The sequence below is a fragment of the Phocoena phocoena genome, chromosome 16 (assembly GCF_963924675.1).
Source record: "Phocoena phocoena chromosome 16, mPhoPho1.1, whole genome shotgun sequence".
In the NCBI taxonomy this organism is placed as follows: Eukaryota; Metazoa; Chordata; class Mammalia; order Artiodactyla; family Phocoenidae; genus Phocoena; species Phocoena phocoena.
The window spans coordinates 37,284,102-37,306,730 of record NC_089234.1 but is presented as its reverse complement, the minus strand read 5'-3'; the positions used below and the strand labels follow the sequence as shown (position 1 = coordinate 37,306,730).

The 22,629-nt window shown below is 37.8% G+C and overlaps 1 protein-coding gene across 1 annotated transcript in view; it reads right to left on the bottom strand.

The window, feature by feature from the left end:
* Positions 1-22,171, bottom strand: part of RNLS (renalase, FAD dependent amine oxidase) — a 267,404-nt gene extending 245,233 nt beyond the window's left edge. The window contains 4 exon segments of the mRNA XM_065894749.1: positions 12,362-12,520; positions 20,310-20,452; positions 21,058-21,163; positions 22,054-22,171. Coding sequence (XP_065750821.1) covers positions 12,362-12,520; positions 20,310-20,452; positions 21,058-21,163; positions 22,054-22,171 — 526 coding nt within the window.
* Positions 22,172-22,629: the final 458 nt, after the last annotated feature.

Here is a 22,629-nt window from a genome sequence, read left to right as displayed (position 1 = left end):
GTATCCACTGAGTAAATAGAGACTGGAGGTGTACATGTGTGAGGCGCTCACAAGCAGTAGGTAAGTCAGAACCAGCTCCTGTCTTCTTATGCTTTATATTCTTAAATTCTACCAGGAAAGACACACATTGCACAATGGATTAAGCCATTAGTTAATTACAATTGTGATAGTGTTAAAACATGAGGCGCAGGAAACTAGGCTAACATGTAATGGGAGAAATAGCCTGGTCTTGGTGGTTGGGAAGATATTATTGTGGAAGCAGTTTTAAATTGAATTTGAAGGCCGGGCAGAGGGCTAAAGTGGGGCAGAGGGAGGTCAACAAGCAAACTTTTTTGATGGGGGCATGGTTATTATTAAATTGGGATATATTAATAAAAGCATAGTAAGGAAATGCTTGCCTTCCAGACATTAAAACTGTAACAGTATTTTTGCTCCTTTATCCTGGCTCTCTGTAAAGTTAGGGATAAAAAGCAATAAAGAAGCCACTGGAGAAGGACCTGGCCATCTGCTCTCAGAGTTCTGAGAAATTACCAGTAAGAACTGGCCTTACTGCTCTGAGCCCCACTACCCAGTCAATATAGGAAGAAGACTCAAGGGGATATGAAAGCTCTCTCAGGAATGTCATACTCCTGGAGATAAGTTTTTTCCCCAAATCCTGTGAGCTGGGAGGAGGTGATTCCCCTTCCTAGGAGGTCCCCAGAGGATAATTCAGAAACAAACCCTGGGGAGGGAGCTCCAGGAAGGTTTGACAAGGACCATGTTTTCTGACTACGTACTTGCCGAACTGCAGAACCTGCAGGGGCTGGGGCAAAGCTCTGCTGGTGTGCTGACTTCACTGCCTCTAGGCTATAGGAGGGGTTTGTTAACAGCCCCAGAAAGGTTCAGTGTGAAGCTGAAATCTGCCCACTGGGCCAAGAAAACACACCACACACTGTCTACATGGAACCAACACTAAGCATCAGACAACAGGAATGAAGCGCAGGGAAGCCAAGGCTACCTTCTTACCACCAACAAGCTGCCAGTCATAGGAGCAATCAATGTCTCCTGGAGAATATAGTCTGAAGGTGGGGGTAGGTAGATATTCAAAGAGAGACTGAAGGGGTGTGTGTATAAAACAGACCCCACAATTCACTCTGCCACAAGCCCCTAGTACCACATACAGGTCTACCTGGCACTGAAGTTCAGAAATAAACACAGCTGTGTCTTAAAAACCAAAATGAGACTATTCCAACAGCCAAAAGTGACTAGAAAGTTGGAGCAAATGATCAAGATGTCATTAAGGCACTCACTCTCTAGAAAGACAGGGAGTTCAAATAGGGAAGTGTGAGAGCAGTTCCAGGAAAAAATAAAACTTCCTCATGTTTACACCCATATAGTTCAGACTCCTTAAAAATGAGTTACAACCACAAAGTGATTATAAAGAAAATAGTGATAGTTTGGCAAAGGAGTAAATAAATGGAACAGAATAGATATCCAGAAACAGATGCACGTATGTAAGGAACTTATCATATAGCAAATGTGGAATTTCAATTTAGTGGGAAAAAGAAACTTATTAAATAAATGGTGCTGGTAAAATTGGTACCACTATGGGGGAAAATGCCCACAAAGCTAGATCCATATCTCATACCTTATAAAACACATATTATGTCAATAGATAAAGATTTAAATGTAAAGCATAAGAATTAAAATTATTAAAATATAATTTATAATATTTATATGACTTTAGAGTGAGAGAAACAGTTCTTAGCAAGTCAGGAAATCCAGAAAATCTATAAAAGAAAAGATAGACTTGACTAAATAAAAATCTTAACAAATTATTATGGCAAATGACATAAACAAGAGCAAAATACAAATAAATGGTAGTCTGGTAGATATCTGTAATACCATATGAAAAACTTTAATATCTCATATATAAAATGCTCCTAAAAGACAAATAGCCCACTAGCAAAGAAAGTGTAGGAGATGACCAGGACATTTACAAAAGAGGAAATCTAAATGTCCAATAAACTTATGGAATGAGGCTCAATCTCACTTTCAGTCAAGGTAAATGCAAATTAAAGCAAGAATGATGTACCTGTTTTCATTTATCAATTTGGCAGAAATCTTAAAAAGATTAATAAAACATTAAAAACGTCCAGTGCAAATGAGTATATAGAAAAACAGGCATTCTCAAACATTAAGAATGAGAATCATCACAAAATTTTTGGAAAGTAATACGGCAGTATGTATTAAAACATACAGAGCTTTTGACCCCCAAATTCCAATGTTGGTATTTTATCACCCAATTTAGCAATAAACAGGAATAAATAGGAAAAAAAGAGAAACCACATGAATGCTATCAATAAACAATGAGATGAAAAACTAAATTCTGGTACTCCCAAACTAGAGAAAATCATGCAGCTGTTAAACAGAAATAAATTAGACGTACTTATCCAAAGGAATTAATTTAAAATGCCAATTTCAAAACAATACATTTAGAAGGTGCCCATATGCCTGAAGCAAGGTGGAAGGGCACTCACTAAACTGTTAACATCAGTTACCTCCAGGGAATGGGAAAGGAAGACAGCACAGGGAATGAATTACTAATTCAACTTTGGATTCCTTCATTTTTTATAAGATTACTAATCAGCTTTGTCATTTAAAGTAATAAAAAAATATACTTGGGGAGAGGAAAAAATAGGACTACTTAATTTTTTTAACTTACCCAACAAAATGTAATACAGTAGACTTTAAAAAAATATTTGTGGAATGAGGTAGAGAGAAATAGGAGGGAGATGGGATATGTTTAAATTTAAGTGTGTTTGTAAGGGATAAGAAGATGACCATTAATGGAATGACAAAGCACTGTAGATCCTATAAATAATGTGAGGAAAGGAATAAGAAATACTTGATAAAGCTGGCAAGTAAGAAAGTGGAAAAAAGTGAAAAAAAAAAGTAAAATAAGTAAGTAGACATAGATGTAAAGGATAAATACAATATAGTTATTATTCCAATAAATGTAAAAGTGTTGAATTCTCCTATCAAAAGAAACAGACTTTTCATGTTAGATTTAAAAATTCAGCTAGGTGGTGTTCTCTGTAAATACCTAAATAAACATAAAACAACAAAAGTGATATTACTCACAATCTCTACAAATATAAAAGATTCCCCAATACGCCTAATAAGAAATGTGTAAGTTCTTAAGATAAAAGCTACAAAATTTTTCTGAAGGACGTAAAAATACCTAAATAGAGAACTTTGATTTTCTTGGATGAGAAGATGCAGTACTGTAAAGACATAAATTCTTCCTAAATTAACACTCAAATTCAATGCAATTCAAATCAGTAGTCCAACAGGATTTTTAATGAAACCTTATTCTAAGGCACACAGAGAGAAATAAAACATCAGATTAACAAAGAAAACTTAGAACAAAAGTCATCAAGAGGACCTTATTCTACTCTATATGAAAATAACTGTTTGCATCCAGTATGGAGTTTAGTGCAGAAAATTTTTGTTTCAGATTTGCACTATCAAAGCTACACTTTGCAAACTTGGAAACCTCCTAAATGTTCATCCAACTGGTTTAATACATAAAGGTAAATACAAAGAATAGAACACTATATAGTAAAAATTATGACAAATGTGAACATTCACTGGCATTGAAAAAATTTTCCTAAGATATTATAAAGTAAAAAAAACATTTTATTTCTACCTTAAAAATACCTAGAAATATGTATTAACTGGGTTAAGATCCATGGGGCTGGAATTATGAATGCATTTTATTTTCTTTTTACTTTCAAGTTTTTCATCAATAAAGTGTATTAATTATAAAATAAAATTCAAATTCAAAAATCACATAACATTAAAAGAAGAAAGATACTGAACAATTTTGTGTATGTCAAGTACAGCATTAAGGTGCAAATTGGTGGTAGAATATCTGAAACCAGAGTATGTAGCCAGAGGTTAGAAAGGAAAACAGAGTGAGGTGACAGCCTGAGGAGCTCTGTTTTGCTTGCTAGAGCACCGATGTGAGAAAAGAGGGGGAGAGTACATAGGTGACTACTGAGAAAGTGGTTATTTCCTGGGACATCTTTAGAAAGTTAAAAATGTACCCCTAAGATTTTTAATAGTTCATTAAAAACCTACCATCTGTGAATTTACTAAAACTTTTAAATGACTACACTTCAGGCGAACAAGTGTTTCAATTTTTAAAATGTAAGCCAAGTAAGCATTTTTTAGATGCAGTCAAATAAATAATATTTTATTGGATTGAAAACTTCTGTACTTTGAAGTAAAGTGGCATTTCCTTAGTCTAAAACTGTGTACCTTAAGCCTTGAAGGTTTCTGTTCTTCTTTTGGTGGTTGTATTCTAGAATTTTAATAACAATCTCAGATTCTCCTAATTTATAATTAAATATATATGTATACATATATCTCTATTGCCATTGTAAATCTCCATTGTACAGCTGTGGAGTTTTATATTTCTAGATAAAGGATTTTTCATTTCTTTTAGACTATATTCATGTATGCATCCTTTAGTTATTATAGTTTACATTCTTGAGACCTATAGGTTTATTACATCTTTGCTATAATATAGCAACCAGAAATTAAAGAACTCACCAAAATAAATCATTTAGGGAAAATCAACTCTCCTTTCTCCACCCTCCAATCTATGAAAGAGATGCTCACTGTTGTGTTTCTAAAGGTTGGGATGCCTCCCGCCTCACATACAGACACGCGAAAGTGAAGTGTCTTTCTTTTTCAGAGTCTTAAGTTGGATTCAGCTAGTGGATTCCTGAAAGTGGGAGTGGGTAGGGAGTGGAGATGAAATGTTTAAGGGACAGGGGTTTGGGGGAGAGAGAGAGACCTGGCTCTCACTTGTATACCCAGCCCAGCTGGGATCTTGCTGCAGAATGCCTTTGAAGCATGTCTCTCACCCTGGAGAGCAGTGGAAAGATCTCAGTGTCAGTACAGTGTTATCCCTAGAAAGGCATCCCTGAGTCCACACAAGGCAATGTGTCTAACCCATGTCAGAGGACCAGGGCTGGCCCAGCCCCACACAGCAGAGGAGGAGCAATAATGATGGCAACCTTATGGACTTACGCCCCACACCTCCCCTGTTTTCTGGCACTACAAAAGCCTGGGGCTCCTGTGTGATCCCAAAGGGAAGGGAGGCAGCTCTAATGATGACTGAGGGTGGGTTTCCTGTCAGGTGGATAAAAAGATGCTCTAAGCAGATAATTTGTATATTTAGAGAAATGAACGAACAGACGATCCTTTGCACCCTAGTGTTGTAAATTTTAACTCAAGATGACCATACGATATTCTGGATACAAATACACCATTGTCTTGCACAAGGGCAAAGTAATGTTTCTCACTGTGTTTCCAATATCCTTATTACTGATATCCAAAATCCTTACTAGGATTTTTCTGGCTGCCTTTCTGTGGGCACACATTTGACTGATAATAATGAATCATCTACAGAGACATCTCCCCCACTACCATTTGCTTATTCATAACCAAGAGCTCAGACCACATCATCTTATAAAAATGCTTTCACATCAGTTTCCCCTAACACAGAACTTTTACACTGGTCAGACGTGAAGCTCATCTGTTATTTTTGTGCCCACACACAGCTTCATGAGAACACCTGGCCAATGGGCATGGCATCTTCTAAATTACTTGAGTTAGCATTTAGAAAAATGGCAGGAACATGGGGACACTTAAGAAATATTCCCATAATGATGCTTCCTCAGAGGTATGGGTGATCCTATGAACAGTGTGCATGGAAGTCACGCAGGTGGGGGTAGATCTTATGACAAGGTGTCTATTCTCTAACTCTGGTACAGGTTTGGGGGTGTGGGGTGAAGAGGTGAAGGAGGGAGTGAGGTTGTACCTCCCTCTAAAAGAGGTGGCTTTCATAAAAATGTCGCTGTTGACTTGTGAAAAAGCTCCAATAATGACTTACTCCTCTTAAAAAAGTAAGTTAATTAATGTAGAGTTTTCAAGGCAGTTGTCATGTTCTTTCACAACAAGGAATATGTCTGTAATGTATCCTACTTGTAAAACCCTGAAAATAAAATAGCCACCTTTGTTTAATCCCCAACACCAAGCATACAACCCTTTAAATAGACATCTCAGACCTTTTCCTTAATGGTAATAAGTCACAAACACTAAAAAGTTACTGGGAACATTAACTTTAATACTTCTAAATCCTCTACTCAGATTACCTCATGTAATCTTCACTGTAATCCTATGTGATTAGATAATGTTATTTACCCTCATTTTAGTAACATGGAAATCGAAGCTCAGAGAGGTTAAGCAACTTGCCCCAAATCACCCAGACAGTAAGTGGCAGAGCTGGGTTACGAATCCTGGCTTTGTCAGTCTACATTCTTCACTCCCTCCACAGAGTAGCCAATGCTAAATAAGTGGTATAAAACCCAAGTGCTAGAGAAGGTTCTGAACGCTTTCCCTGAAGCACAGAGCCCCCAGGAAGCTCTGAAGAACTCAGAGGCCCAGAGCTAGGTCCTGAAGGACAGAGAACACAAAGGATGTGTCAAATTGTTCCAGGCAACGGGAGCTTTGTGAGTAAACACACAGATGAAGAATGTGTGGTTCATTCAAGGAACCCAGAGGAGACCAGGATTCCTCTAGAAAGGAGGCCAGCTAGATGACTCTCCTTGCCTCTCTCAACTCTCCTTCTGGCAGCTCTCCTGATCTGTGGCCACATGCTCAGCATGGACCACACTTTTGTCTGCTTTCTGAAGTAATGTTAGGGGGCTTGAGGGCTTTGGTCCAAAATTAGCAGTGTTTTACAGGGTAAGGGTAGGGCAGGACTAGCACATTTTCTCCCCGGAGGGTTACTGACATGTTTCTGCTCAGATGAATATGGTTCTCACCTCTATGGATTCATCTGGTCAGAGCAGGAATGCACGTGAGCCTACACGGGGATAGGAGGAGTGGCTCTCACACGGAGAGTCCAGCTCCAGACCCAGTCTGTCTCCTTCTCTCTCTGTGTCTCTCTGCCTCTGTCTCTGTCTCTTTCTTTCTTTTTGCCTTCCTTCCTTTCCCCTGCCTTTCCTTCATTCCTTCCTTCTTTCCTTTCGTTTTATAAGAAAAAAAAATTAGCATTCTGGTTTTAAGGATGTGAGATAGCATACCAAACTATAAAGGAAGATTATTCATTAGGAGACCTTTAAAAATATGCATTCCTGGGCTTCCCTGGTGGTGCAGTGGTTGAGAGTCCACCTGCCGCTGCAGGGGACACGGGTTCGTGCCCCTGTCCGAGAAGATACCACATGCCGCGGAGCGGCTGGGCCCATGAGCCCAGCGTCCGGAGCCTGTGCTCCTCAACGGGAGAGGCCACAACAGTGAGAGGCCCGCGTACCGCAAAAAAAAAAAAAAAAAAAAAAGCATTCCTTTAATATGAACATGTGGAAGAAACCCTGAGGAGCCCCATGTCAGAAGCGGTCTGATGTAGAGAAAAGAAATTTTCCATGCTCCTCATTCCTCATAATCACTTACCACATCCCACCTGTTTTATTTTACATTGTTTATCCCACATCCTTTCCACTGCCTCCGCCACTTTCCTAGCAGGAGTATGAAAGAACTATGGCAGGAAAGTCAGGTTTGTGGATTTCAGGCCCAGATGTTCCATTACAGTTGATGAAGAGCTCTATTTAAGTGTGTAGGAAACATGAAATCAAGACAATAATGATATTTGAAAGGCGCCTGCTTTTTTCTTGACCATACTTTCTCCTGTCCAGCCCCTAATAAATTGTATGAACTTGTACAGGGCAGATGATGTCTTAAATTCCTCATCGGAGTGGAAGAAGCAATGAGCCTCAAGCTTCCTCCTAGTCCTAAAATTCTATGATCCATCCAAGGTTCACGCTTTCATCCTAGTACCGTGACTCAGGGACCAAGCCAAGACCAGTAGACTCTAAGATTAGCTGAATTCTAGGAGCTTATAATCAAGTTGGGAAACAAGACAGATGCTCAGTCATTTGGCAGATATTGACTGAACAAAAATAGTGGTGTGTGGGTCTGCATGCACCTTGGTACTTGATGCTGGGTGGGGATGCGGTGGTCTATAGGAGCTCTTTCCTCCTGGATTTTATGGTTTAGTGGGAAAGAAACTTACTGGAATATAAGAATCATAATAAAATCTGATGAGTATAATGATAAGGCAGAATGTCCCAAATAGGCCTAACTGGGAGGAAAAAATTCCCATAAGGTGCTTGTTAAAGGTATGGATTCCTGGGCCTGACCCAAACCCTAGCAATCAAAACCTTCTCAAAGGTGCCCCTTAAGTGTTTTCAACTCTCAATCTTCATTAGGCAAGTTTGGAAAACATGGTGATCAAAAATGAGCGGGACACGGTGGGAACTCACAAATACATGAAACAATCAGTAATAGGGTAGTCTGATACCGTGTATAACGGTGGTTACATGTGTGGGCTCTGGAGTCACACTACTAAGGCTCACATCTCAGCATCACCACCAAGAATGGAAATAATAGTAATTAGGATTGTTGTGAGGATTAAGTGAGCTAGTTTTTATAATATTCATATATAGAGAGTAGCACTGTTATAGAACCAGATGGCAAATCATGAATCATAAGAGGTTCACTATATAGTTCATAAAGCTTCCCTGTTCTCCTAACTGGGAGAACGTAGTAAGTGTAATAAGTAATTGCCAAAACAACCCTAGCTCTGTTTCTTTCGTAAAAAGGAAAATAGGGAAAGGGAGGATGGATGAGGGAAAATCCAGACCACACTGTAATCAAAAGGGACGTCTTTCATGTAAGAGATGGTACTATATTGATTCTAGGGGGTAGACATGATTTAAAAAGAGAGACAGAGAGAATGAAAAGACAAGCACAAAGAAAGCCAAAGACACAGGGCTGCTTATAGTTTGTATGAATGTGAGACCTGTAGCACAGCCCTAGTTCTGTCACTAATTAGCTATGAACTTTTGGGTAAGTTAATTATCATGGACCTAAATTTATTTCTTTGTGTGAATGGAGTTTTTTGAATTATATTATAGTTTTATAGCCTATATTTCGGTCATCTTCATAGTTCTCTAGTTAAAAAAATTTGGAGGGGAACGGCAATATATACTGCGTCCACTAGATGGCAATAGATAGCTTTGTAAATGGAGGTCTTTCACAGAAACTGAAGATGTCTAATAAACAAGCAAGAGTGTATTTAAGGTTCTCGAGAAACAGAGAGGTGACACTAATTCCTCATACTGAGGTCCTTATTGAGATTTATAAGATAAATAGAAATCATATGTTTTTAATCCCTTTGTTTTAGACCCACAGGTATTCAAGGGTCATGTTAGGACATTCTGTTTTAAACCTTTACTGCTAAAATGGGTTATTTCATAACAACGAAGCAAACAAAGAATTGCTTGCATGAGGTCCAATTCTGAACTGAGCCAGTAAAACCCCCCAAAGATCCTTACGCTTAATCAAAAGTACTAAGTCAATCATTCTTAAACTTTTTCATCATAAAGAGCCTACATATCCCACCACTAAAAAAGAAAAGGAAAAAAGATCTATTTCCTCTTCAGCATGATACACTTTTTAAAATTGTGTCACCATTATCATTTTTTATAATAAGAGTAAACTATCCTTATTTTTAAAGTTACGACAGTTCAAAAAATTGTATCAAAGAAGATGAAAATCATCTTCAAGCAATAACAATGTTATTAAACTATTTTGGATAGATAGAAAAGAAATAGCAATACATCCTTTTATCTTTTTTAAATTAAAAATATTTTTAAATCTTCCCATGTTAATAAATATATTAATGATCACTAGCATTTAATAGTTCACAGCTAAATATTTACAAATTTTATTCAATATACTTTAACTAAAATGTCTGGCCTTCTGTGACAACACTTTCCTTCACAAATTGACAGAAATGGCCCCATTTAAAGATGAGTAATGATTAGACAGGGACCTATGCAGAGAAAATGAGGAAGACAACAGAACGTACAGAACCTAACAAATGAGCTGATGAAAAATACATATCAGAAAAATTTTTCCAGGAAGCAGACTAGTTCAACAAACACTTAGGCAATGACCTGAAAACAGTGAAGGAATATATGACCTCTTTGAAACAATATCTCAAGGAAGGGAGCAAAAGGAACACATTTGAAAACTACATGAGTGACATAGAGGAAGGCTAGAAATAGAAAATAAAAATAATGCAAAGACCAAAACTGACAGTGAGTTGAGACAAACGGCAGATATGGAAGGGAGATACTTTGAATTTTTTAAGATACTCTGAGATCATAATAAATGGAACAGATATAGATAGATGGTCATGTAAGTATTAGAAGGAAACAGCTGAAAATAAGGGAAAAGCTGAATCTTCAAATACAAAATGCACAACATGATTCATGAAAAACTGACACAAAACTATTAACAATAAGATATATCTTTATGAAATGACTCAACTCAAAGATAACCAAATACAAAAGAGGTATTTCTAAAATAAAATATCTCTGAAAGGCTAAAAGTAAAAAGGATGCACCAGACAAATGAAAATAAAACAATGAGCATCTCATTTATCAGTCAAGAATGATACGAAAGCAAAACAGAATGAAAATGACACTAAAGAAAGAACTTAAGTTAAAGGGTAAATTTTAATGAAGAAATACTATGAATCAAATAATGTGGTATCAAAAAAATCATAAAGCAAAGAAATTTGTTTTCCAAAACCCCAGGAAAGACAGAAATACAATAATAGTAAAAGGATTTAAGTTATCTCTCTCAGACCAACACAGTTCAGCTACTCAAAAAATAAGGATAAAGATGATCTAAATAAAATTATTAATTAGCAGGCCCTTAAACATCTTAGGACTCAGTCTATGCCATGGTATTATATTTTATATGTCATTTAATACAAATATTGAGAAATAAATGCAACATTGAAGGGTCTCCACATACAAAACTATGTAGCTTTAAAAAATTGGAATATGTAATTTACAGTACCACTAAATATACTAACCAATAACTGTGTTTTAGTTAAGTTACAGTATGTTATTTAACACTCTCAAAATCAATCCAATTATTACAGAATCCGAGGCAATAAATTATCCTACTTTAAAGTGACTTTGGCAACACACTAGAGGTAGACTCATGAAAGAGATCTTTGAAATTCGTTTTTTAGTTTGCCTATAGCTATCTAATAAACATTCCAATCCTTTCTATATGTCTCAGACTATACAACAAAAGAAGCTATATATTGCTACTGCATGGTAGAACTGATAGTCAAACTGCTTTCAAGATGTAATATGCAGCTACATTCTTCCTCAGAGAACAATCTCTATTACAGTTCTAAATCTAGGATCTATAAATGATATTCATTACCAGTTTTCTTTCTAACAGTGGCATAAAAGGCTATTTCTCAATCAAATCCAATATCACCTTCAGTCATGCCACCAAGTCAAAAGCTACAGGCATGGCACATCCCCAAAGCCTTGCCACCATCACCAGACTCTGTTTTGTTATAACTCATGGACTTCAAAGCAAGATGAGGTATCCTCCAGAAATCAATGACTTTGATGTGTCAGGGTCAGTCAGACATGATGAAAGGGAGGAGAATAATCAGTTAAACCTGGCATAGGTAGATACAAAACAGAGCTATAGAAAAGCTTTTCTTAAGAATCCAGGTAACAGGGAAATCTATAGAGACAAAATAGATTACTGTTTGCTTAGAGTTGGAGGCAGAGATGGGGGATGGAGGGACAGAGGTGAGAGCTTTAGGATATGGGGTGTCTTTCTGAGGTGATGAAAATATTCCAAAATTGAGTGTGGGAATGGTTGCAGTATGTCGTTGGATATACTAAATACCATTGAAATATACACTTCAAATGGATGAGTTGTATGGTATGTGAATTAGTCTCAAAGCTGTTTTTTTAAAAAGGAGGTGGGAGAAGCCAGGTGAAAGGTGAGTCAACAAATCACAGTCAGGGAAGAACATGAGACTCACACTCAAGAACGATCCAAGGTAAGGTTTACCAGGCTTGTCACATAATCAATGCTTATATCATAAAAACCTTTATTCCAGAATGGCCACAAAGAGACTGTTCTTCTTTTGGGCCAAACTACTACATCTCCATCAAAAATACTTACTTCTTAAAGGCAAGGAAAAAAAGAGAAATATTCCATTTTTAACTGGGTTTTTAAAAATCTGGATTTCAATTTGACCTAGACTAATATAATGAACCAGACCATAGTGTCAGTTTTTAAAACATGCAAATCAGTAGAATCCCTAATATACCCTTTGCTAAGTCAGTTAAACTGAATTCACGCTCTCTCAAAGGGAGCCCATTCCCTAAGGTAAACAGTGCAGGCTGAGACTCACAGTTGACGATGTCACCTTGAAGCTGCAGAATCTGGGGAGCTGGCATCGTGAGGACAGCAATATCAAACTGCTCAGGGGAGCCTGTTTCCCTGAGGACTTCCCACTTGTCATTTCTCAGGTTGATCTGGGTCACACATTGTCTGAAGTAGACATCAGCACCTGTTCCAAAAGCAAAATCATATTCACATAATCAGGATTTTCCATACGAATGAGAGGGAAGAGAAGAGTCACAAACTGGATCCACTCAGATGAATAAAATGGAAAAGTTCTTCTTGTACAGCCCCTGGGCTTCACTTTCTTTACTTTCTATCTCATTTAATGGGAATCCCTCCCTTCTGGCACCCTTGGACCTCCCTAACAATGCCTGCTCTGGGGAAAAAATAATAATACTACTACAATTAATAATAATAGAAACCATAGATATCTTTCATTAATCATCTACTGTATGTCAAGACTATGCCAAACACTTGATATACATTATACCAATTCATTTCCCAGATAAGGAAACAGATTTAGAAATGTCACACCATGATTTAAATCCACATCCACCTGACTCTAAAGTTCATTATCTTTGTAGAGCAAGTATACATCTTAGTAAAGCTGTAAAGAATTCTCTCTAGTAATACCAAGAAAGAGCAATATTTCCTATTAAAAGTATCAATATTCCCTATTAAAAGTATCAATATTCCCTATTAAACCTGAAAAAAAAAACTCTGAAGAGAAATCCAAGTCTCATCAATGGATCAACTACCTTTATGACAAAGAATCAAAATGAAGAGAAATACAATCTGGAATATCCTCTCATAGCATTTCCCTTATTTGCATTTATCACAAAGATATTTTAATAATTATTTGAGTAGTTATATGATTAATATTTTCTTCCCTTTTAATTTGTAAGCTCCATAAGCCACAAATTATGCCTGCTTTTTCTATATATAGCATATAAAGTATTGTACTTGGCATGTACTAGGTATTTAATCAATATTTGTTTAAGAGAATGAATTATGAACCATAAACTGAAAGATAGGAAAATATAATTGGATCATTAAGTCTCCTTGGTAATACTAGTACTTACCTCACATTCCAGTTGTGAGAAAAATTTGATGTTAAAGCAAATTTACTTTTATTTGGCCTCGTGAATAGAAAAGAAGTAAATAAAAATGGAATAAGGGGGGAAAAGCACAATGAAAGATCCTGTCCATCACTGCATGGGACACCTCATGCTCCTAGCCACTAAACATCCAGCTTAAATCCAAACTTTGCCATGTCCGCGGCTACTCCAGCTCAATGTGATCCTTCTCATCTCGACAATCACTGCCTTTACCACTCCTTCTGACATTGATCCAAAGTATCTCTGTGCTTTAGATGTGTCTTATCTATCCCAACATACTCTCTCTGGCTCGTCCATGTCAGGTCTCCAGATCTCATATACCTTTACATCTTTCACATTCCCCTGAATAACTCTACAACATAGTAATTACAAATTTTTTTAATCAAATGCAAATATAGTAGACGTAAGGAGGCCCAGGGGTCAATCTCTTTGAGGCAATTAGCATCATTCTGCTCAAAGATTAGAGCAAGGGCTTCTAAATAGTGCTTCAACTTGCCTGAGGGTTTCTCTAAGGCCCCTCCCCTGGGAAGGCACAAATAACTGGAGCTTTCAACTCACACCCACCATCTCCTTTACTCCAACCAGAATGGCTCCACTTCCCTCTGTTCTATTGATTAGGAGGTCTCACCCCTCACTTGCCTCACTCTAGTCCTGGCCCTGACTGGGACCTCAACTAAGTCAACTGACTTTATATGTTTCATTCAGTTGTGTTTTCACATAATATTCCCTTTGAAAACAGCATTACATTGGTTTTGGTTTTGGTGGTGAGTAGGTGTGTGTGTTTAACAGAATTGAAGTCCACTAACTAGAAATTCTCCATATCCAGTCAAACGTCTTGGACATATATCCCAGGGGTCCCAAAGTGTTCTGCAAGATGTATATCCGTCAGCACCAGCAGCACCTTGGAACTTGTTAGAAATGCAAATTCTCAGGTCCCAACCCAGACCTACCAAATCAGAATCTGGGGGTCAGGCCCAGTAGTCTGCATTTAACAAGCCCCCAGGTTTGTTACCATGTACTTTAAAGTGTGAGACCACTGGGGTAGATAGATAGACCCAAATCTAACACCACCACTGGCAAAGTCTCTCAAAAAATAGCATTTTCCGAGAGTTAGGGACAATGGTGTAGCTGCTCTGACTGACCAGGAAGTTTTCCTGTCCAATTGCTAGGAGTCAGTTTCAGGGAAAGTGGCATTTCCTTGTGAAAGTAACTAATAACTTTTGAAAGGACCACATGACCAAATCTATAGGCTCTGGAAAATCATTTTTAAACACTTAAAGAACTAGATAATATCTCTCAATCTGAGCTTAGTAAATTTGACCATGTCCCTCTCTTGCATAAAATCCTTCAGTGGTTTCCCACTGCATTTAGGATAAAGTATAAAATCTTAACGTTGCTTACAAAGCCCCTTATGATCTGGCTCCTGCTTTACTCTTAAACTTCACCTCTTACTGTTTTCTCCCTCATTCACTACGCTCCAGTCATGATGACCTTTTCGTTCCATAAATGCACCATCTTCCTCCTACTGTAGAACAGTTGCAACTTGATATGCCCACTGCATGCAATTCTCACCACTCAGCTGTTGGCCTAGTTCACTCTTGCTCACCTTTCAGGTACCCATGGAAACATTAGCTCCTCAGAGATGCTTTCCCTGACACATTTCCCATACCTCACTCCTCTCAAACTCACGTTAGTTTAGGTCCTATTATTATAGCTCTCTCATAAGGCTCTCACTCTTTCTCCTTAGCATTTATTATGTACCCTTTTTATGTGTATGAAATTAGTTTTTGTCTTTTTCCCCCACTACACTCTATATTAACAAAGGCAAGGTCCATGTGTTTTATTTACCACTATTTCCCCAGCACATATTTCATAAAAATAAAAAAGTCTGCAGATAACTACAAAGATATCAGAACACAAAGAAGTTTTAGCCATTTTACAAAGGCAAATATGTTTCTGTTATTTATTTATTCAATGTGTATCCCCTGCCTTCTTCCATTTTAGAGAGAGAATCTAAATTCATTTTCCTCCAATAATTTCCTACAAAAGGTTTCAGCTCAGAACTGCTGAGATGGACCTGAAGAGATGTAAGCAATGTCTAACTAAATGCACTGCTTAAACTGTGGAATGCTTATCCAAGGCTCCTGGGCTATCTTCTACCTTTTCTCTGACAGACACTGTTATGGATGAGTGCCACGATCACCCGCCTAGGAGAAATTTTGAGACAGAACTGCCCAGCCTTAATTGTCTTACATCAATTTTAGAAAGAAAGTAAACACAAAAGTAAAAGGGGAGAAAATGATAAAAATTATATATTACTAGAAAGAAATCACACTAGCTGATAGTATCTGCAAATTAAACCATCTTTTCTAATAAATCGATCCTGTCAACTTTGACAAGTTACATTGCCCATGTTGACTTTTGATTGTTAGTCAATGTCCCTTTTGAAGTAGACGGTAAAATAAAAACAAATAAATGCAGCAACAGTTCTTCCTATGGGAGGCCAAACTAAATAAAAGATGCTCACCCTGTCCTGGAAACTAAATTCATCCTCCTATGAATGATTTAACAACATGGGCCTTATTCAAAAGCAAAAAGACTTGGTTCATCACTGTCTAAAGGTCATAGGCAGGAACCAGCAGGTGACTGATCTTCCTGTTTGCATAAAGAAGTAAAATGGCATTACTCCTTAGTAGCCCCTTCTCCCTGGGGCAGGGACTAACCAATGAAAGAGGGGGACTAGGGGAAGGGCACTATGAGTTTGTTCTCTTGAGCCAGGTGTCCATTGACATGTAGAACCAGGGTAGGATGGGAGCAGTCTCTCATACTGTAGGGGAAAACCTGGAAAGGAAAATATGTTAAATCATAGGTATGAGACCCTTTCATTGTCCTCCATGAGATCATTAAAAGGAAATGACAACAGGGTCAGCTTAAAGAGAGTGCTGGTCTCTCACTTACTAGTTAAGCCACCATAAGCAAAGTACTTAACCTCCTGGAGTCTCATTTTTCTCATTAGCACATGGGGAGAATGATAACCACCTTGAATGGCTATATGAGAATTAGAAATGATGTATGTTAAGAGCCTAACATAGTATCAGATAAATAGCACTTAACAAATGATAGAGTAGCTTTTGTTCTTTTGAATTTCTCCCACCCCCAACAATGACAACCAAAAAAGTAAAACAACAGAAAAAGCACATTTTACTTACTCAAGAAGATTGTATTAATTGGGAAGACAGGCAGTAGGTAAAACTGATGTCAATAAACGCAGTTTTCTCTGTAATAAGCTTAATGTGAACACGAGACAATAAATGAGAACAGACCATAAGGTGAAGAGGCATGTGCCTATTTCCTCCTGCCCTTTACTACTTATTCTGGGAAACTGGTCTACTTAAATATTGGCTTTAGAGAGTTGAACCTATTCTAAAGCATACCTGATTAGACATACCCAATACAGATAATTTCCCTGGAAGTCTAGTCCCAAACTAAATAAAACTGGTTGGACCATCAGACTGTGGGGTTGTGAACTCAACTGATCCCAAAATGTAGAGTATTTTTTGGAATGACTTGGCAATTTGGGTTCTTATGCGCTGAGCACATGCAAAGGTCAGCTTCATTCAAGTAGACTATTTTTTAAACTAACATTTATCAAGAGATTTCTATGTACCTGGCCTATTATTTGCTTAAATTGACAATGAGTGCATTATATCCTTTATTCCTCACAAAACTTAGTTCTAGGTACTGTTACTGCTCTCATTTTTCCAATGAAAGAACCAAGGTATAGATTTTAAAACTTTCCTAATATTGCATAGCTAGGAAATGGTGGTAGAATGTGAATTTGAATCCAGGTCATTCTGATTACAGGGACTCTCTCGACTTATATTGTGGAAACAACTAAAATAAGATAGAAACCATTTATAGCACAGAAAGCTTTAAAGAAGTTTAAAGAATGCTTAAATGGATATAATTATAAAATTTTAAATGGTATAGATAGGGTCTACAAAGCCTCTAATAATGGATCTGGGTAGAGGGTGGAAAGACCTCTTGAAGCAGTACAAAGATAATATTTCAATAAACTAAGAAAAAGTTTATATACACTCAAAATATGTAGACCTTGAACTCAATTATATAAAAACTCATTTTAATAAAAAGCAGAAAGTATGTCACAAAATGGACTTATTGTTGATTTATATATCACTTTCCCCTGCTATTTTTCTGTATTTTCCAAATTTTCTACCAGTAGTATGTAATTCTTTTTTAAAAGTTACTTTTGAAATAAATATTTTACATAGTAATAAGAAAATCTAAAGTACTCACACTCTGAACAGACTGTACAAATTGAAAGAATAAATAGGTTTTTACTAAGAATTGGCTAAATTAGAATGAATATATGTATATTTATATATCTTAGAAATCTAAATCTATATCACTATACCTACCTACTATGTACAAGGTACCATTAGATTCTGTTTGAGCTACAAATAATTAAATATGACCTCTTCTGCCAAGAGTTTCCAAAGCAAAATTGGAAAATAAAGCATATATTCCCCCAAACACGTAACACAAAAGGGTGTAGGTACAATGTATTCAAGGAGTGTCCCTCAGCTATATGAGGCAGGGACTTTGGTTCATGTATCATTAGTGCCTAAAACAGTATATAGTAAGCACTCAGTAAATGTTTATTGAATGAATGGATGTATGCATGCATGCATGGTTAGATATATAATACAATTAGTAAGTACTTGGAAATTTTAGTAAGTATGCACATCTAATTTGGGTTAAGTAAAAATCATGATGGAAATGAGATTTTTTTTTTAAAGTTGTATGGTGGCAATATATGAAGTTGACGGTGACATTCTACAAAATGTCCAAATGGTGTCACCATCTGTGATGGTTAATTTTATGTGTCAACTTGACTGAGTCATGGGGGTTCCCATATATTTGGCAAACATTATTCTGGGTATGTCTGTGAGGGTGTTTTTAGAAGAGATTAATATTTAAATTGGTAGACTGAATAAATCAGGTTGCCCTCCCTAACATAGGTGGGTATCATCCAATCAATCAAAGGCCTGAATAAAACTGAAAGGCTGACCCCTCCCAGGAGTAAGACAGGCAGTAGGTAAAACTGATGTCAATAAACGCAGTTTTCTCTGTAATAAGCTTAATGTGAACACATGAGACAATAAATGAGAACAGACCTATGTTCTGTTCTGTTCAGTTCGAAGACGATAGCCTTATTCTCCTGCCTTCAGACTTGAACTGAAACATCAGCTCTTCCTGGGTCTCAGGCTCACCAGCCTTTGGACTGGAACGGTACCTTTGGCTCTCTGGGGTCTCAGGCTTTTGGACTGAAACTAAACCATCAACTCTCCTGGGTCTAGCAGATCTTCAGACTTGCCAGCCTCCAAAATCACATAAGCTAATTCTATACGATAAATCTTTATCATATATATATCGTATATATATATATCCTCTTGATTCTGTTTTTCTGGAAAATCCTGATGAATACACCATCATAGACTAAATCCTAGATGGAGAAATGGCTTCACCCAGAATGGTATTTACTATGTCCTCATGTTGTATATTCAATCTCACTGGCCCCTCCCATGCCCAGTATCAAGGATTCTCAGGGTTCCCAATTAGTAATATTTGATGAAGGAGACCAAAAAAAACAGTAATTATTCTAGAAATAGCTTATGAAACAAAACAAATACTCAGCCTTATACTTTTCCTCAGTGCTCTTCAGTTGGGCAATTATTTATGATTCATCAAGAAGCCTATTTCTGTTTTAAAAAATAAATCATTTATCATCCAAGATTATTTATCATCTTTTTCAAAAAAGTCCATTTTAAAACACTTATAATAAACATAAAGAACAAATGAAAATCCTCATAGAAAATGGGCAAAGGTTATGAATAAGACATTCACAAGAAAAAAAAAGCACAGATGTGGTTAGCAAAACAAAGATGCATAAACTCACTAATAATTAAGTAAATGCAAATCAAAACACAAGGAGATACCATTTTAACCCATCACATGGGCAAAATTTTTAAATTTCCATAATATCAGAATGTGTGGAAAGAGACATTCTCCTTCACTATTGATGAGATACTCTTTAAAAGGAAAAGATGGCACAACCTAGTTAAATAAAAAATGCACATACCATTGACACACCTACTGTACTGCTAGGAACTGATCCTACAGATATGCTTTCAAAAGTATGTCAGGGTTAAACATTGCAGTAATATTTGTATTAGCATAAACCAAAACAACCCCTCATCCCCCCCAAACAACCTACATGCTTAGCAGAAAGTTAACAGTTAACTAAATAACAATACACACATACCATGTAATACTGAACAGGCATTGAAAAGAATGAAGCACACTGAATTTGCTGATATGAAAATAGACCCAAGATATGATTCACTCTATGATTATGCATCAGTCAGGAATCTCCAGAGAAATAGAACCAATAGGATATATATAGACTTAGATAGAGATAGAGATTGATTTATTATAAACATAGATGAGAAAAGTATAGAATGGCTTATGTAAAATAATCTTGTTTCTGTTTTAAAAAAGAATATATACAAATATATGAATAGGTAAATAGAGACAGCCACATAGAACAATAGATAGATGCATAAACATTTTTCTGGAAGCATATATTGGAAACAATGATTACTTTAGACGAAGACAACTAGCTATTGAGTGGTGAATAGGAGAACATTTACTTTATTTTATAACTTTCTTTATAGCATTAATATTTACTTATGTGTATAACTTTTATTTTAAAATGCTAACTTTAAAAGAAGGCAGAAAAAATTCTCTTCTCACCTGATTCTTTCAAGTAATGGTTAATAATTGAAGAAACTCCGTGAGGTGCCACAAAGTTACAATCTCCTTCTTTTATCACCATTCCTTCAATAGGAGAGGTCAGAGGCTTCAGAACACCAGGAGCTAACAGTTCATCATAAAAACTGAAATAAATCAATATGTATAACATAACTATAAGCTATACTTAGCTCTAAATACTATAGTCTCTTCCAAGAATTCTTAGAGATTACAATCCTAAATAATAACTAGAAATCTTCTATGAACAACCCAACATATGTTTTATGTTAATAAAAACTATAATTCAGGTGAAGAATGGAAATGTTTTGAGAATCCACAGTCTTTTGCTAATCTTAGTCAAAGGTCTGTTTTCTCATATATTTCAAAATTAAAGACAGTGAAAATCAAAAGAAAGATATTCAATACACCAGGTTTAAATCTGGTTAAGATTGACTTCCATCACAGCTATCTGTCCTCTTCCTCAGCACCAACATATGAACTCTTATTTATTGAGCCCTTACTATGTTCCATGCAACATCTCATCTGATGGTCACAACAACTGGATGAGGTATGTATTACAATTTCCCCGCTTTACTCAGGTTAACCTTTTACTGCTAATACGATCAAGGATGATAATATAATTTCACTATATTACAAGAGTCAAAGTTTAACCCTGCTAAAAATGGATGATTTGTATCTTTTTACATCCTACAACCAGTAAGACTGATTCCACCCCTTTCAACTGACTCACCTCTGGTGTTCTTTGGCTTAATGAGGAGTGCAGGTGATGTACTGGGCACCCAAGTCCACTGTGCTCTGTGGATTATGAGGACTGCTGGCTGTGGTCATTCTTCCCCCTTGAATTAGTCCCCAGGAAAATGTCTTAGTGCATTAGAATGAACCTTTTGCAGTTGACGCTATTCACCCCAGGTTACCACAAAGAGATTACTTAGAACTGTTTTAGGAAACATTTTAAATTTTTAAAAGAATTTTTTTACTTTCATAATAATTAATATATTTTTAAATATTCTGTTTTCTCCAGATTACAGACATCTAGAAAACGTTTTTTTATACCGAAGATTTTGTCATCTAACATTGTCAGGAAGTAATTAAGAGACAATTTGGTCACTGAGTGTGAGATATTTTTTTAAACGAACTCATGAATAATGCGCCACCCTTCAGCACTGTGACTGAGGCATCTATTTACCTATCTGAGTAAAAGGAATGAACGAACAGACAAAAGAAAACAAAATAATGAATGAAACGTCAGAATGAACGAATCAACGAATGCTTTCCCTCTTGCAGTCAGATTTCAGATGGACAGGATGCTGTCAACTAAATCTTCGTAAAGTCTTGGTCAATGGGCACTTGAGGATTCTCATAATCTAGAGATAAGCCTCCAAGGCACAGAGCGGCCAAGAAAAAAATCCATTTCTTAGCGACAGCGGCAGGCCCAGGATTTGCAAACTCCAGTCAGGATCCCTCCCAGGCCGCTCAGGCCGCCCTCTGAAGCGCTCTCCGCACTCCCGCCCCACCCCCCAGCCCAGCCGGGGTCGCCGCTTCCACCCGCGCGCCCTCTCAGGCTTTACGGGCGCCGGAAGTCTCCGATCACGTGACCAGACGCCCGCCGAGCTGCTGGAATTTCTTCACAGACTTACCCCGGGAGGGCCCACGCCACCTCAGAAGCCATGGTCCCCGCCGGCTTCTTTCCCCCCCCGCCCCCCGTTTCGGCCGGGAGACGACCCACCTGAGTCCCCGGCCTTGTCCCACACAGCGAGGTGCAAAGGACGAGTCGCCGCCTTCCTCAGCAGCGCTGCGCACAGGCTTCCCGTCAGCCCGGCGCCCACGATCAGCACCCGCGCCATGGCCCGCTGTCTCCGCGGCGGGGTGGCCAGCCTGCAGTAGGTGGAACAGCCAAAGCTCAGCGGGTTAGAGATGTCGGCTCCGCGCTCCGGGCCCCACCCGGTCCTTGAGCAGTTCCTCGGCTGGCCTGCAGGGGGCGGAGAGGAGGCGACCGGGGCCGAGGGGATGATAAGCGCTGAAGACCAGCAAACCTTGGCTTTCCCCTTGGTTTGAGGGCCAGGAGCTGGCTTCCAAGACAGGCTGGCCCCATCCGATAAGCTGTGAATTCCAGCCTGCCCCTCGCCCCTTGTAAACCTGTAAATCATGTAGGTTAGAGTGTGAGACCCCGCCTCGCCACAGGGTTGGTGTTGATTACCGCGGAGACCCAGCCCAAGGTAACTTACTAGGGTAACTGTGCCTTGCTGGAACCTTTGCTAGCTTAGTATTCTAAGTCCTAACGGAGCTTACCAGCGATGCCAGA